This window comes from Lipophrys pholis (assembly GCF_963383615.2).
Source record: "Lipophrys pholis genome assembly, chromosome: 2".
Taxonomy (NCBI): Eukaryota; Metazoa; Chordata; class Actinopteri; order Blenniiformes; family Blenniidae; genus Lipophrys; species Lipophrys pholis.
Window position 1 is genome coordinate 25,349,474 of NC_137636.1, and position 18,193 is coordinate 25,367,666.

At 41.6% G+C, this 18,193-nt stretch overlaps 1 protein-coding gene across 1 annotated transcript; it reads left to right on the top strand.

Moving 5' to 3' along the window:
• Positions 1-471: 471 nt before the first annotated feature.
• Positions 472-17,993, top strand: plekho2 (pleckstrin homology domain containing, family O member 2). Its single transcript, XM_080458279.1, has 7 exons — positions 472-863; positions 11,724-11,873; positions 11,956-12,078; positions 14,009-14,113; positions 14,235-14,333; positions 15,083-15,397; positions 15,484-17,993. The coding sequence occupies exons 1-7, from the start codon at positions 855-857 to the stop codon at positions 16,831-16,833; spliced, it is 2,151 nt and encodes a 716-aa protein (XP_080314405.1). The 5' UTR covers positions 472-854; the 3' UTR covers positions 16,834-17,993.
• Positions 17,994-18,193: the final 200 nt, after the last annotated feature.

Here is an 18,193-nt window from a genome sequence, read left to right on the forward strand (position 1 = left end):
CCTATAAAGCCTGTTTGTTTCACTGCCCACAATATTTATTTAGAGGCTAAATGTTCAAACCAAACATAACAACTCTTGGTATTCTGTACTCACAGGATACACACATGGCTCCCTATGAACATTATACTCACATCTCTCTGATAGTATTTGTATTGTTTTTCCTGTTCTATTCCATACATCTTCTAATCAAATGATCGATTGATGGTTTTACACAATAACCCTGCCCCAGGCCCCAGACTGGCCCCTGGCAGCCATGTCAGTAGGTTCAAACAGAGATATTCTGTTTGCCTTTGCAGGTTTCACTCATCACAGGAGGAGGCAGGAAGTGGCCATGCTGGCATGATGAGAGGCCACAGCTCTTATATGTCCTTTATTACACTGTAAAGGCGAATGGTGAGGATGGAGAGAATCCTGTGAGTCTGCAGCAGGCTGGGGGTCTGTCCCTGTCCGGAGATGCTGGTCTGGGCCGGGGGAGATCGGGGGGAGATGAGGCGTGGAGGCAGGCTGGTGCGTTCTGTTGGTGCGCACTCTGTCTGTTGCTCCTCCTCAGCGCGCTTCTCGATTCGAGAGAGTAAAAGGGACTTCAACCGGAAACCAAACTTTTTCTTCGAACTTTTTTTTTTTTTTTTTTTTTTTTTTAGTTGTTGCGCTCAGAGGCAAAAGAGGAAAACGAGACGACCCGTCAGCGTCACAGACTTGCACAGTTCCTTCTTTTCTCCCGTTAAGGCGTGTTGCTTGAAATGAGTGATCCGCTGGCCGAGCGCCGACGAGGAGAGAGAGAATAAGGGCGACGTCGAGAGGTTTTTTTGGGGGGGGCTCGTCAATAGCCACATAACGGATCCCGGCTGTTTATCATGGGAGATGTGAGTAAAGTCTCTTCTCTCTGTCTCTGAGTCCGCCCGCAGCTCCGATCGGACTTTTTATTTTCCTCCCTACTGATAGTTTGATCAGATCTAAAGTTTCCGTGTGATGGGGGAAAGTTTCGGGGAGTAAAATAGAAAGAACAGCTCCGTCAGGGCGCGACCAGCTCATTGGAGCAAGGGTTCGGGGCCGCTGAGATGCAGGCAGACAGAAAGAAGTCCCCTCGGGTTCCACAGAGCTGTTCTCCTGCAGTCTGCTGCAGGTTCCAGGCTTTGGCACGGAGCACCTGCCCACCTGTCAATCTGCTGGTCTGCTGGAGAAAACTGGAGCTTTGCTTGCAGGGAGGCGACACCCTGTGCAGAGGCTGTGTGTGTTACTACTTCTTCAAATATGCATTTGGATGGAGTGCATTCATACCTTCCCCCCCCCCCCCCCCCCCCCCCCCCCCCCCCCCACCAATGCAAGGGTGTCAAACATAGGGTCAGCGGGCCAAAACGAGGTCGCCAAAAGTAGTGTTGGGTCAACAAATGCCTGCATCTTATATTGAACATATTTCTAATAAAATGTTCATAATTTCTCCGTCTGGAAACTGTTTGAAAACGGTATAAATGTTCACAGGAGGGTCAATTCTGATAAATTAGCACCACTTTGAACCTCAGTTGTTTTATAAAAATGAAAGAAAACATTGAGAATGTATTCATAGAGCACCATTCACACACAAGGCATTCCATAGTGCTTTACAAGGAAATGCAGTAAAACAAGGCGATTAAGAATCATAATCCAAAGCGATTAGGACTAAGAAATACATTAAGACAAAGCGATTTGTTCATTTGCACTGTTAGAGGAGCAGGTCTCCAATTTTGTTGTACATTGTATAATGATAAATTATTTTCATTCTATTCTTACTCTTCTAAAAAGACAAATAAAGGAGAATACGTAAAGTGAAAACTTTATTAGGATAAACACAATAAAATGGTTTATTAGTGAAATCTGACAGGCAATTTTGTAAATCCAATGCTGATTTGCATTTGTTTACACTCTTTTTATACATGTGTCAAATCCATGCAGTGTTGTTCAGTAAAGTGCATCGGAAAGCATTAAGATGTTCCTAATGGTTTCATCTGTCACAATGGCAGTTTTCTGGATGAAATTCTGTTAAATCTATCAAAGAAATTCCACTATACAAAAGAAACCTTCAATGAATGGCTGATCAGTTCGTCTTCTAAAATAGCCGATCAAATTTTATTCATTTATGTCATGAAATATCCGACATTAAAGCCAAAAACTTGTTATAACTCATCAGAATTGTTGATCGTGTAAACCTTTAAGTCGGTACAGACATATTTCAGAAGGGGTTCATTCGTTTTTTGACAGCCACATTAGTTTTAGACTAAACTCTGTATGAAACACTGGAAGCACTCATTTGGATGTGCTCCCTCAAGGGAGATATAATTCCCAGCAATCAGGCAAAACTTGGTGGAAATTTCAGCTCCGTCTCTGAAAAAGTCTTTTCAGGGCTCAAAAACAGATTTTATGTGCTGGACTGTACTCGCCCGTGGGCTTTTACAAATGCTTATTAATGTTTACTGCTTCCACATTAAGCGTCTGAATCTGTGATTGGAGGTGTGTGTTAATACTGTTTAGAAAAGACGGAAGAGAGGAATTCCTTCATGTGTGGCATCTAAATAAGAGTACATAGTTGATCTGAAACTGTGCAAAGGTCGTGGGCTTATGTGCAAAAATGGCAATGACTAAAAGTTTTGATGTTTGAGGAAGTCCCTCGAGTAGAAAAGGGAAGTTCACTTGAGGTTTACCTGCTGTTTGCAGGGACCCTGTTCCAGGCAGTTTCGTGCATGCAGCTTCATTATCTTGGCCTCTAAAGTTATTTGATCATTGATTTTTATTCCTTCAACGGCAATGAAAAACATTCCTTTACTGTCCTTGGACGACTCACTACATTGTTAAGCGTTTGCAAACAGTTGATGTCACAAGCTTTTAAGAAAGCCTTCCCTTTGTACATTTTCCAACATCAGCCATCAGGAACAAGTCCACTGAAAAACGTGAAGTGCTAAAGATGCAGAAAAAGCTGGATTACATATAGAAGTACTGTAGTTTCATTCTGACATAGAGCCTCAAACAGGTTTCGCATCACTTGCAAAGTGACTCTTTGAACAGGAAGATCAAAACTGTGAGCTCACTGTCATGAGTGTATCGCTGTGACTAATGATCAGTGTTGTGCAAGTTACTAAAAGTTAATGATTTAGTCAGTAATCCCAGTTACCTTTTTAATGAATGAGTGGTTACGGCACGTTAAAAAGTTTTCTGCTTTATGTGTACCTCGTTAGTGTTTGTGCCCTGAGAGCACCAGGAGTGCAGTCATCTGATCTAATGTCGTCTCTCATTAAATTGAGCTGAAGTTACATTAATTAAGTGGCGGGAGACGCTCTATTAGGTGGATCTGGTTCATGAAAGAAGCATATGTATGAAGTAGCAAAACAGCTGCAATAAACTGCGAGTGTGTGAACAGGAAGAGGCGTGTCCCATAAAGACAAGCTCTTTATTTCTGAGTGGAAATGGATGACGGGTACTGTGGCCAGTTGTAATATCACTTAAAGTCACATGTCTTTTTACGTTGCCGTCAGGAGTATTGAGTGCAGTTCTCGTCCAGTAAACAGGACTTCAGTGAAATAGTCACAGAGCTGTTCTTTAGTGAAAACAGATCACGTTAATGCAGCACGGAGAGACAGCAACTCTGCAACTCTTCTCACGTTTGACTATTGCCTCACTAATCTCAGTGTAGTATTTGATTAGAAGCATGTTACAGAGACAAGTAGTTGACATGACAGAAGTAGTTCCTCTATAAGAAGTGATTCACAACACAGCTTCTGACATAAGTGTTGTACTTCTCCTCCTTTTAGTATTTGTTGGATATTATGTTCATAATTTGAATCTTTGGATGTTTATGAAGCAGATAATAGAGGAGATGGTCTGTATTTTTATTCTTTACCGGCATTCTTGCAGCTTTGTTGAAAACTGGTGACATTAGCACTGTCACATTGCCCTCCTCTCTTCCTGGAAATAACCTTATGAAATACTGCTAATGATAATTATGCTCTAGTAGGCCCATAACACCTGGACATGTTAAAAGATTTGGTCTGAATGTGGTGGTAAAGTTAGAGAAATGAAGGACTTGAACTGAAATATGATTACTAAAACTGTATTATCCAGAATGTAGATTTTTGTAGTGTCTACATCAGCAAAGACTGAAGCATCAGGTAAAACGTTCATTCACAAAATATTACTTTTATCTAAAGATGACCTGATTTTTGATTGCTGAATCAAATTAGATTTTTTTAAAATTGGGTATCAATTCATCTTGATACTTTCCCAATCCGCTACTTACATTCATTTAGTATATTGACTTGTAATGAGGTTTTATGTTAAACCGAATGGCACGAACCTGTTAGTTTTCAAATTGTTCATCATCTCCTGCCTGGATGCCCTTCAGGTGCTCTTGTAGGAGACCAGTGGAACTGGTATGTATTGCCGAACTGAAAAGTGCCACTTCTTGTTTTAAATCATCTTGTATTTTGACACACACTTTGTTGTGGAGCTCCGGTAAGGCAGAGCCTCATACGTAATGTTGATAAGACAGGACAAACCAGAAGCTTTAATAATGTCACAATCATTTGATTCACTAAATATGGTTCGCCACTTCTGTTTACTTTTTGTTGTCGTATTAAACAAAAGAAGCTCTGAAACTTTCACCTCTTGAAACTGTTATTGTAGATATTAAAAATGCTCGTTGGACTATTTCAATTTTCTACTTTGAAGCATTCACAAATGATCAGCTGTGATGCTGATACTGCTCCATGGATATTTATGATGTTGAAAACCATTTTCACTTTTACGACAACTGTGATATAAGAAATCATCTGAACTGATCTTGATCAAATAATGAAATAATCGTCCTAATCCGATACTGCCCGTCGATTATGAAATTCCGTACTTTCACGTATTATTTTTACAGCAGTTGGGACAGGGTAGATGTTTGAAATCTAAGAATAATGGCAGTATTCGAAAGTGAAGAAACTTTTTGTATGTATTCTGTCGTGTGGGTTTGATGGATCAATTCTGTATCAGCATTACTGAGGTTAACAGTCATCTCTTCGTGAAACAAACATGTCCTAGAACACGTTGTCAACAGTCTTCGGAAGTCAAGGGAGGTTTTAAACTTTGGTAGGAGGGTGTATTCTATGTGAAGTGAACTGTAATCAGTATCCCTGCTTGTTTATGGTTGGAAAGTGATGTGTCAGTACTTGGCTTATCTTAAATCTGTCATTTCACTGCTTTATTGTCTGCATTATTCACTCTCCAAACCGCTGCAGTCCTTCCACGATGATCATTTGTTTGAGTTCTGTGAGTCATTGCTTCATCTCCATCCATCTGACCCAGAGAGCACGCTGTGACGTGTCTGCCTGACCCCGTTCGACAAAGAGGAAACAGACTGCCACATTATGTGTCAGGCAGAAAACAATTAACCCTCTCTCATGGTCGCCCTGCTATCAAGGCCTGTGCTGCACAATGGATGCATGTGTGTGTGTGTGTGTGTGTGTGTGTGCGTGTGCACCCATCGTCTTACTGGGGCGCCGCTGACGGTTTTCTGGGAAAGTGCCTTTATGAAAAAGAAAGGGTCCTCATCGTGAATGGCTGTGTGTTTTTGAGGAATGTGTTCTTACAGGCCCGGCGAGTGCTCGAAAGATGAGCAAAGTGTCCGTCTGGAATATTTACCCTGCTTGGATCGACAAAAAACTCTGCTGAAAGACCAGAGCAGAGAGTTTCAGCTCGTACTTGAGTGTGCATTGCTTTTCTGCTAGAATCATCGAATCAGTGAATGAATAGTGATGTTCTTGATGAAGATAAAATATTTGTGAGAATAACAAAAAACCTAAAGTTTCACTTAAGTTATCAAGTTAATTTAAAGGTATAGAGAAAGACACTCACATTAAAATCTCAAATCTATCTTTTTCTATGCATGCCTGAAAATTAACTCAACATAATTCTACTGTATGTGAAGTGATTTGGCCATAGCCTTAACCAGTGGAAACTAACAGGTGTCAGCGTAAGGCATTTAGAAGTAATACTTTCTTTTCTGGATAACAACTGGTGAGCTGATACTTGACATTACTGACAATGAACCACAAGAAGAAGAAGAAAAACAAACTCTAACAGATTCTCATGTTCAGTTTTAGATTAAGTCAGTAAGTATGATCCCATATTTGGCTCAGATTGCAAAAAAAAACCTACATTAATTTGACTGTTCTGTGAAGCTTCTTCATCAAACCAGCAGGATCACAGGTATCAACATTCCCTACCTGGTGGAAAATCTCCTGCACAAACCAAGACTGTCGAATTTTGACTTATATTTTGGAATGGTGGTAACAATATCAAGGCAGTTGGCTCTCAATGGGTTGCAGGTGTCTGTGTGTTTTCTGGCAATTTTATATGTGTGTGGTGGACTGGTGACCTGCACAGGTAACCTGCTTTTTGCCTAGACTGTCTGACAGGAGAGGCTTTATTCCCCAAGACCCTAAGTCTGGATGGATGGATGGATGGATGGATGGATGGGTCAAATGGATGTTGGATAGATGGCTGAATGAATAGATCAATTAATGGATCAATGGGTGGATGGTGGAATGGACCAATAAGTGACTTCACAGGGACAGGAAAATATATAGACGCGTGGGTTATGGGTAAACAGATGGATGCATGGGTGGATAGATGGACTAATGGGTGGATAGACTAAAAGACCTATGGATGAATAAGTAGGCAGGGAAATATATGGATGCACAGGTTATGGGTTAATGGAAAAAATGGATAAAGTGATCATAACAGCAACAACATGAGGAGGCCGGGTTGTAAATGGAGTACTGTTTGAATGAGTATCAGCTCTGACTCCAGTCAGCTGATCCCATCACAGCTGCTGATTGATCCAATGAGTCTGAATCATGCTTAAAAAAGCTGGAAACAGCAGGTCTCATCAGTCTGCTCGGTCTGTTTGGCTGCTGCTGTAAATGTTTATGAAAGAAGTTGGTGCAGCTGTCATCATGCTGTAAGCTCGAGGAAACATTTTGGATGTTATTTGGGCTCTGTGGCTCATTTTTCAACATCCCACTTCACTGGCTGCTACGGTCCCTAAAGAATCTGGCGCCCAAGTGCACTGGATAGGAAGTGAGTCATGGTCATGATGTTGGATGGCTCTGGCAGTCTCTTGGTGAGTTGCACTCATTTCACTGCAGCATGCAGTGCATGAACAGTGGAAAACAGCTGAACCGATTCAGCAGAACACTGATTAGTTCATTGTAAGGAAATAAATGTGAGGCTGTTTTGATGAAGTCGTTTATCTTAAAAAGGCACCAGGGATTTTTCAACTATCTCTGATTGGAAGAGGTGTCCCTCCTCTCTTCTGTTTGACTTGTTGGCCATTTGTTTGGGCTGACCATCTCTTCAGAGCTTGGCAGAAAACAGTAAATGTGATCATAAGCTACAGCCTGAGAATGTAATGCCACACTGCACATCTTGTGGTGTAAGTGTAGCTGTTTTTTTCATGAAGTGCAATCGCAAGTCCTTAATAAAGATTTGTGTGCATGACTCTTTCATATGAGAGGAAGAAGGTGCTTTCATTGCACAGCCTCACATGGGCTGCCAGCATTATAAAAATAGATTTCCTCCCTGTTTGACTAATAGATTGCTGAAAAAAAAGAAGTGACACTAAAACTCTCCCCCACCTTCTGACACCACACAAGCTTTTCTGATCGGCTTCAAACTTGTTAAGCCTTTGTATGGTCTTCTGTGGGTCGAGAAGAAGGAAACAGATTTAAATTCAATATAACAATATTTAGTAATTAGATTAAGAAATTAATGTGAGATTTGTGTTATTTTTTCTTTATTTCTTTGAAAATCTTACTGAAAAAATCTGAAAATGTATTTGGATTATACCTAAAAACCTTCAAAGTTCAAGAGTTGTTTTGTCAGGTTTCTGATATTAAAGCATGTTTTCTGGGTTGTTTACCATTAGTTGGAATCACATTGGAAAAGCTCGTGTCTGTGACTGTAGGGTGTGGACGGTTTTATGAACCCTCGCAGCCGAGTGTGGAACCGTCCTCATTTATTGCAGCACATTTGGCAGCAACATAAAATGGGAAGTGTATTCTCAGTGTGCAGCTGAGCAGCCGTTAACCATCTGTAAGCAAGAAATCTGAGATGCAGATCAGCTTTCGTCAGGCGGAAGTTAGAGACATCGCCAACCGGCCTGCAAAAAGCCCAAAAAGCCCAAGCAGACACACAGAGGTGCAGCCCTGCTGTCCTGCCCCCTGCTCGGCTTGTCGAGGTTAGCAGGGGTGAAGTGTGAGTTCCACTGAGTCTTGTGGTGAGTTCAAGCTGGGCAGGTCAGTGGGAAAATCTATGTGTTCCAGATGCGCCCCGACCTAAAACTTCATCAGAAACACATGTGTGGCGAGGTGTGCCTCTTCCATTAAAATTCTGTGCTTTGTTTTCTCTTCCTCTTTCAGGACTCCGCTAACAGACCAAAGCTGGCTGCAGTGCTATTTGGCCCTGCGTATTCAGTTGATGCAGGTTGATGTGCTTTGAGTTCGCCACAGAAACCACATGCCAAGAGAATATATCGTACTAGTGGACTGGTTCAAGTGAAATGTTCGGTGGGCTTGTGCTTTCGTGTTGACTCACCGCGTTCAAAATTAGAGTGTCACCAAAAGTCTGTGATCGCCGTGCAGAGCTGCAGCGGCCAGCTGAGGCTTGAGTAATGGAAACCTCTCACTCTCTCAGGGTTCGGTCAGTACTGTACTGAAGTGTTCCACCTAGCACCGTCCAGTTATTTCCATGTTCTTACATATTAGAGCGCTGCCAAGGCTTCCGCACAGAGCGGCAGCTTCATCTTTCTTTAGGGAACTTAACATAACTTCTCTTTTTTGAAGAAGTCTTTTTTTTTTTCACCCTTCTTGCCTTCTGGTCTGGCATTTCTCTCCTGCCTGCCTTGCATGCTTTTCTTTTGCAGCTGCACTGCTGTTTACTGCACTAAGACATTTTTGCAGCGAGAGTAAAAGTGGAAAAACAGTTAGATGACCTCCCACCTAATCCCGAACCAGAAAAAAAAAAGATATCCTGTGGAAGTTCCTCCTGCAGAAACAAAGACTGTGACTTTTTGCAGACACCTGCACATGCTGGTGTTCCAGTAACCATGAAAAAAGGGAGTATGGCGCTGAACCAAAGCTTACTTTGCAAGTCTGCATGTGGAGATATTTCATGGAGGTCAGCAGTCTGCTTGGACTCAAAGCATTTGCTCCAGATCATGTTAACGCTTGCCTGGAAAAAGGGTAAAAACGTCGAGAAAAGCTTCTCACACACTGTCAGTACGAAATACACACCATAGGTTTCTCACTGACAACTTCATTTTCACATTCAGCATTCACACACTTGTATGCCATGCTTTCGGCCGCACTGTGTAAGTAATGTGTGTTATAGAGCTTGTGTTGGAACGAGGTTGAAAGAAAAGCTGTTTTTCTTTATTGCTTGCTCAACTCAACAAAATTATCTTATAAAATCTAAACGTACAACGTGTACACACATATTTCAAATTGTGATGTTATGCGGAGGTTTTTTTTATCAGCCTGCAAGGGAGAGAAGAGAAATGATTGTTTACCCTTTCAACCTATAGCAGTACATCTTCTCTGACTCGTCTTGCTTGCAGATAAATGTACTGTGATAAAAGTACATTTCCCTTTGAAATGTACCCAAGTACAGATGAAAGAAGACTATAATTGTAAACAAGTAAAGCACAAGTTGGCTTCGGACACAGAAGAGTACCAAGCTGTGTTGTGAATAATGCTTTGTAAAGTAGGTGTTACTATAAAATCTCTATTTTTGGAAATAACTGGAATTTATAGTATCAATTACTTATGTATTAGTACTGTATTTTCTGCACAATAAGTGGGACTTTTTTTTAATTGTTTGGTGACTTTTAATAAGCAGCTAACTAACTTACTGATGTAACTCTTTAACGGCTCTTGAAGTTAAAGGGACAGTATATTTTATTGCAAATTGAAAATGACTCATATGATGTAATTTCAATTGTGTTTATGTAATATCATTTAAGTATAAGTCGTGAAGAAATCAGGTCAACTAGGGAAGCTCAGTTTGTCCAGTCCTTAAATGGAAACACAACAGAATCTGAACCTCTTGGAAATTATTAGCTAAAAAACAAACTGCCAAGCCTTTGAGAGGAATTCAAAAGATCTGGGACTGTAGTTTGTCTTCAGTCCAGCTCTGTGCAGTGACTCACTACTGCCACCCAGTGCGAAGAAGTGCCGGAACTTAGATTTACCTAGCTGCCCCTTTAATGTGTGAATTCCTTTTCACAGTCCTGACAGCTCCGTCAGTGTGTAACAGCAGAGCTACAATAACAAAGCCATGTGTACCTAATTGAAGCAACAATAATTACTGAGTTACTTTCCAGAGTAAGTAACTCCTTTTTATGTGCATTAGCAAGTAAAATAAGTCCTTTGTGTTTTAAACAAAAACACTTTCTCGCTCATATAAAGAGGTGGAAAATACGCAAACACATACATCACTCTGTCACTCCACACCCATCTGCTGCAGCACAGTGGAACAAAACATGCAGGCGGCTAAAAAAAAACCCCTTTCTGTACAAAGGTTGTGATCGTGTTAGGTGAGTGGAGATGTCAGAGGCACCGTGTGCTTCCTGAAAAGAGGGCAGAAACAAGAATGTCAGGTCAGAAGAGAGAGACGCTGCCTCTGCTGAGATCCGCTGCTCCGTGCTTGGAAGCAGAACATATTTTTTACTCGCTGGCTGCACTATAGTGTAAACGTACTCAGTCTCTGGGTGAGTCATGAAAAACAACAGAAGACATCTCACATGCTGGAGCAGGGAGGAGCCGGGAGCAGAAACTTGTAAATAGAGAACAACTTCTGCTTCATAGCGAGAAAATGATTTCTCACACTTCCCCAGATGTGATTGGGGAAGGTGTGATGTCAAAATAAAACTGTCCAGGAAATAACACAAGTATCAGAGCAAGAAGAAGTCAGCTATTGTGAACTGATATCGAAATATTACATCGGTCTGGATAAGGAGCTACAGATACTTGCTGATTGTATATCTGTCCTTGTGCAAATAGTCAGCCAGCGTGTGTATGACCACACACAATCATATCACATCATTCAGAATGTTTTTAAATTCCTACTTGAAGCCCTCTAACAATGTACTACAGCCAGTGAAACTGGCACATTCAGGCTTCCTTACCTCCCTTTGGGCTGTGGGTCTATATTCCATTTCTTGTTAAGGTATTAAGTTTGCTTCCGTGTTATTATGCTACTCTCCAGTTCCTTAAGATTTAGAATTTAGTGGTGTGTTCAGTGTTGTGGTGTGACAGAAAGAAAAGGCGTTGCTCCCATTAGGTTTGTTAGAGGACAGCTTAGATGATGTCATTAGTGTGACATGTAAGCATAAACTGTAGTTTTTAGACCGTTTTCATGACTTCGACATAAAGCTCTGCTCCAGTGTTATCTGTTACAAATGTGTAATGTTTTGAATTCAAACTCTTTATTAGTTAGCCAAAGTAAAACTCAACAGACTGTTTTCTGATTTCATATGTTGTGACGAACTGGAAAACAACTACCATTTTTTCCATTCCGAGCCATTCTCACCAAATCTGAGCTCCGACGCAGCTGTAAAGCAGCATTACTGAAAGCGATGTTAACCATGTGAAGTCTGCTGATGCTCTGGGTTGTGCTTTGAGTGTGAATCTCTTTCTTTTGTGTCGTTTCAGGGTGTAAAAGAGGAGCCGGCTCAGCAGAAAGAGCCAAAGTTCCTGGGTAAAGCTGGCTGGCTGAAGAAAGCCCCGGGCAGGCTGTTGGCAAGCTATAAAGACCGCTACGTTCACGTGGAGAAGACAGAAGTGGCGGTGTATGACAATGAGGTGCGTCACTTTTTGTGACAAGACGTGATGAGGCTTCATTTTCAGTCGGAATTGCAATTAAAATTTGGGATTTGTCTTGTAGGGCTTGGAGAACTGCACAGAGAGATTCGACCTGGAAAACTACGACAGATGTCACGACTTGAAGAGCCCCTTCAAGAAGAAGCACAGGCTGATACTGATCCGATCACCGAAGTCTGGGAACAAGGTGAGCCGAGAGCTGGTCGGGGGACAGCGGGACTCGCGTAAATGTTAAGTAGATGCCAAAGTGTGCATTAGCTACCGTTCATTTATCGCTAAGCAAATATTAGACAACACACTCAGACAAAGAAGATTAAAGTAAGCAGGTGACTGGAGGGTAAAGGGTGGAACACTAAAGTCAAATTAGAGGAGTCTTGAGCGTCTACTCTGCTCCAACAGCAGTGGTGGGTTTATAGCAGTGGTTTCTCGTGAAGTGGGATTGTGGCTTTTGTTACATATAAATATGTTTTAACTCATTGCTGCATTCAATTATTTGACACGTCCACCAGACTGATCTTTTTACAAGCATTACAACAAGGCCTCTTGTCACTTTCTGTCTTCAAATGGACCCACACATAAACCATAATGTTCTTCTTCATCATGAGTTTTTCTTGTTATGTGTCTCCAGTAGTGCAGATGCAGAGTCACACATCATATTCAGGGACTTAGAATGGGCAGTTGTCACAAAAGACATTGGGAAAATGGTCCCCAAGCTTTCTTCCTCTGAGCTCCCCTCCCAAACTGCCTGAAAGAAAAGACCTCCTTTTCTAATCTCTGATTTGCAAAAATATTGCAGTGAAGCCAAGTGCTGAAGCAAAGACAAACCCACTCTCACCTGCATACATAGATAGGAGGCTTTAAAATGAACGTTGAGGGTTTTTATTTTTACATGTGCAGGTCTGACTGTGGTTTCTGGCGCCTTCTCAATCATTTATAGATCAGATGATATGCATGCAGTGCCCATTTTTATAGTGTTAGTTTTATGACATTGTTTTACTTCTTTTCACAGTTTCCTGAATAAAGTTCTGTTTAAAAAAAAAAGGATTGGTTGCTACCATTGGTATTTTGTGAGTGGAAATAGAACAATCTACCATTTTAAATTGATTTTGAATTCATTGACTGTGAGGTTCTGGATCTGAACCTAACCCCCCAGTTGGTATGTTGTTTTATTGAGGTTGCTGAGTGTGAATGGAGCGAGGGGGGTCCGACTAGGATGTGAGGAGCTATTTGGCTGCCTCCTGCTTTCTCCGTGGTAACCGTGTTCAGCTCCGGCTCTGTGTGACCGAATGATGCCAGAAAGACTTTGTGGAAGCAGATTAGCAGAAGATCAGCAACAGTGTTTCTCACAACCAACAGCCATCAATTTGGGGCTGCAGTGCAGCACAGGTCCAATTCTCAGTATTTAACAGTGGAAAAGCATTAGTCTAATAACAACAATGTTTATTAACAGGAATTGTCATTGTGAAAATGGAACAAATCCTGTAGCACTGAGAGCAGTGGAACAGAGTGGTAGCTGTCCAAATAATAGGAACTACTCTTTTGGAGATGAAAATTTGAATTTTATATATACACACACACACACACTCACACACACACACATTGGTATGTATTGATCTTGATGCTGGTATGTGTGTTAGCATTGTATTGGTACTGGCATGATGTTGGTATGGGTGTTAATATTGCTATTGATATTGGTGTAGAATCTACACCAATATCAATTGATCAATCTACACTGTAGATACTGGCATTGGATTTACTGGTAGCATTAAGTATTAGTGTTGGTAATAATAAATGTGTCAGTATTAGCGATGGTGTTGGAATTTGTATTGGTAGTGGTAAAGAATGGCCTCCTGGGATTAATAAAGTATTTCTATTCTATTCTACTCTATTCTATTCTATTCTATTCTATTCTATTCTATTCTATTCTATTCTATTCTATTCTATTATATATATAGCATAGAATAACATATATAGCATATATAACACCTTTGAGGAAAAAAGCTGAATAATAATCCAGTTTGTCGTCAGATGAAGGCAATGACTGTACAGTAAATGTTTCCTTCTACTCTCTTCGGGTGATTTTGAGATCATCGTTGGCCTCTTTCTGCTTCTGGCAGGTCCATGACGTGAAGTTCCAGGCTCAGAGTGCAGAAGACAAGGAGGCTTGGATTAAAGCCTTCGGAGATGCCATCAACCGAGCAAAGAACAAAGTGTTTGATGAGGTAACCATCAGTGAAAATCAGTAGAATCAGTAGTTCTGAATTCATTTCAATCAGTGATGATCAAGTTTTATACTGTACTTGCTAAGCTTGTAAAAGCTCCCTGGGTTTCATGTTTTCTCAGGTGAAGGTTGATGAGGCCAGTAATTTAGAGCATGTTACTCGGACAAGACCCAAAGGCAACCGAAACCGCCGGCCACCTACCAGGATACACATGAAGGAGGTTTGTGTGTGTGTGTGTGCTTGGGAGTCCATTAATCTGTGTGTGGGTGGGTTTGCTTTTTCAGCAATGCGTTGGTTTACATTTGAATCAGAACTTGTGTGAGATTTTTTATGGACACACACAATTATGCTGTTTGTGACTTTACGTTACACAGTTTGATCATAACACTGACTGTTTCATGGTAAAAAGTTTCTTTAACTATTTATTAGTTAGGATTAGTTACAGATGCTTTTTGTAGTTAACACAAATTCCAAACTTAAAGGTTTCCACTGCGTTGGGGATACTTCTCTTTTCATTGCATTTATAAACAGGGCCATGGTGAAAAGAATTATTTTTTACATGAATTTCAAGAAAAAATCTTCTATATCAAAGCAGTAGAACATTTTTTTTAAATGGCAATGTTAACCAGCTACCCTCCTCTAGTCAGTCTATGCAGTAGTAGATTTGACTAATGTAATTCCCAACCTCTGCTGTTTCGATTCTGTTACTTTCAATAAGCCATTCATAAATCCCTAGGGTTTTTTTTTTCTAGCTTTTATTGTGAAATATTTCCATAGGAAGTGTTGGTTTTATTGATGGTAACATCACAGTGATTAAAATGCCCTAAAGTTTGGAGTTGAATTTAATTTGCGAAAAGAAGTTTCTATTCAAAAGAGCAAGTAGCACAGTCCTGAATGCAATATCGCCCTTTTTGCTTCAGCATGATCTTTCATTAACAATTTCCCTGATTTTATTGTTTGTTTTTCTAGGTAGCTGATGTGTCATCTGATGGGATCCTGCGTTTGGATCTTGATCTTGAAGATGCTGTAATGCCTAACGGGACCCATCTTGCTGCTGTTGATGGCACTCACACCTCCAAAGACACAACAGCCACGACTCTTCAGTACAATAGTGGTGGACCTGCAGAGACTCCGCGTGTTCAGAGTGCAGATGACGAGACTCAGCCCAAGCTAGAGGAGACTCCCCAGAAAAAGGTCATCAAACCACCCATGCCGCCTACCAAAGAGGCTAAAGCGATTTCAGTGTCTCAGGATGAGCGTGCAAAGGACGGTCCAGAGAAAAAGGTCTGTATGATGATGTGTAAAAGCATTTTCTGTGTTTGTCTTTATTAAGTATCGAGGCTTATATTCTGTGATTGCATGTTTTCAAGGTCCTGAAGCCGCCCATGCCTCCAGTTAAAGAAGCCAAGCCTTGTGCTTCACCTGTAGAAGAAGCCAGAGAGGAGACACAATCTGAGCAGGTGCCTGAAATGAGTCCTGAAGCCAGAAAAGATTCAGACCCACCACCGACCCCCCCTAACAAACCGAGCTCTAACAACTCCATGAGCCTCTCGGAAGCCTCACAGCCCAGGTCAAACCCCCACCCTCCCATTCCTCCATCCAAAGAGAAGAAGCCCGGCCATCAAACTGTGGAGTCAAATCAAGAACTCCAAAGCTCAAACCAGGAGAATAAAGAGAAGGAAGAAGAAGACAGCATGATGGAGACTGTGGTGGAAACACAAGAGGAAGATGAGCCCATTACAGAGCCGGAGCTGCTTCATGTCACAGATGATAAACCTGAGAGTCCCGGCACAGATGGAGAGATTTCTGAAGAAGAGTTACAGGAGGACTTTAGTGGAGTTAACGCAGAGTCCAACAATGAGCAAGAAATACCTGCAGAGCCTCTGAGAAAGAGCCCCAGTCCTCTACTGACCTCCAAGACAAATCCAGACTCACAAAACTGTGCAGCTGCAACTCATATTGCTCATCCACCGGACTTCTCTGCCTCTGATACCTCAACCACTTCCCTTCAAGCAGAAGACTTGATGCCAGAGAGTGAAGTACCGTCAATAATAGTTTCTCTGGGTGACTCGCTCAATGACAGCCTCAGCCTCAGTCCACTGCTGTGTCACTCGTCTGGGGAGAAGAAACAGAAGTCGGAGGAGAAATCGGTGGACAGCGGACAGCACTCAGATGATGAGAGTGAATGCTCTGGTTGTGAAGACACACTGGCAGCTTCCACGTCGGCACTCAGAGGGAGCCATGTCGGTCTGGATGTGTTGGACAACTGTGAGGACGACATTCAGACCTCCGTTATTCCGATCCAGAAACAGGCTTCGAACAAGCCTCAGATCAAACCCAAGACCTTTGCGTACCGCTGCTTGAAGCCCACGGCTCATCTCAGCCACTCAGTCAAGGCCAAGTCTGCGTCCAGCGGGGATCTGCTATCCAGTGCTGCCGTCTGCACTCTGGTGAAACAACCGAGCAGAGCTGAGAATGAAAGCATGGGTTCTCCCCGTGACGAGGTCATGAAACTGGAGAGTGAGGTGGCTCTGGAGATGGAGAACACGAGTGACCTCTTGAGCAGAGTGTCCGACGTCCAGAGGGGAGCTGATGGGGAGGGAATCCCGGAGGACTTGCTGGCTAAGGCCATGGAGAAACTGAAGAAGGCAGACCACGTCCTCAGGGAGGTCAACAAACTGAAACTCAAACACAACTCACACGACAGGAAGAGTTGGTGAATGCCCGCCTGGATTTGTCCCGTCACTACACAGATTGTCCAACAAGGCCCAGAAACTTGTCAAGCTTTGGACTTGTCCATGTGAGGCTGAAGGGAAGTGGTTGTATGGTGCATACAAGATGTACAGTGGCGGGGCTCAAACAATCCTTCAATCTCCTGAGCTCTTACTCATGGTAAAAGCCAAACATAGCATGTTCAGTCAGCTCATGAAACTAACCTGCTTTGCTACAGCTCAGAAATATTCCCAGTTATTGTCTGTCTACTTCTGTCATGTGATCAATGGCCACAGGTTTAATAAGAGTCTACCTATTTCCAGCTTTTCTTCTATGTGAGTGGCACATATGCATTGTGAGACCGGAGAGCCTGTGAGGCAGCGTTAGCTGGGGGGGTTAGGGTTTACACGATGGCCAGACGACGGACAGAAGTGTCTCAGTATTGATGCTTATGTAGCGCATGCATCTGATCGCTCTTAATTAAATATGTGCAATTATTTCCAGTTGATGTTTCACTGCAGCGGAAGGCAATACTTTCTGATCTTTGTGTGTTTTGTTGTGTTTATAAAATTTGACTTTTTTTTACCGAGGAATAATTACTTGAAAGCTCATATGAGAAAGCCTAATGAGATAGAAGGTCTGTGTGTTTAATAACTTTGAGAATAAACCGCTTCAGTACTTAAAAATGTGTTGACGCCATTTTACACGACAGTTTAATTTTACTCTGTGAACTTTAAAGTCCTGGTCTAGGGAATTTATACTGTACATACTTTTATACTTTTACTGCAGTTTGTCCCTGGTGAAAGAAGTACCAGCATAGGCTTTTCTCTGAAATACATCGATAAAAGCAAATCATGTGGTGAAATGAATCAAAGAGTATTTTCTTATGTCACGCAGAACGATTACAGCAATGTTCATTAGTGGTATTTTTCATACTGATAATGCAAAGCAGCCCTTCAATGAGACCCTCAGTGACATTCCCTGCAGTGTGAGATATGAATGAAGAATTTCACCTTTACCATCTCGTTCTTTGTAAACACATGTGATGGTAGGTTTTAAGGCCATTTTAATGTAATGTAATGTAGAGCCTGTAAAAATATTTTCTAACATCAAAAACAGTTTTGTACTCTTTCATGAAATGTGTTCAATTAAACAAAATGGAAGCTATTTTCTCCTGGCTGTGTCTTTTTTTTCCCAGGTGTAGTTTTGACTAAATACATTACCCAATATTTGTTTTTCTTAGTACTCCATGTATGCTTCTAATATTTGTCACCTATTATTTTGTAGTTACATGTGCCTTCAAACTGTTTTTTGTTGTGATTAGTTTGCATTCATTCCTCAAATACAGTGTCATTACACAGGGGGACC

Bases quoted from the DNA above. Each gene is read 5' to 3' on its own strand.
- plekho2 (XM_080458279.1), top strand. The intron at 12,079-14,008 runs GTGAGCCGAGAG...TGCTTCTGGCAG, and splicing joins CACCGAAGTCTGGGAACAAG to GTCCATGACGTGAAGTTCCA. The intron at 15,398-15,483 runs GTCTGTATGATG...CATGTTTTCAAG, and splicing joins AGGACGGTCCAGAGAAAAAG to GTCCTGAAGCCGCCCATGCC.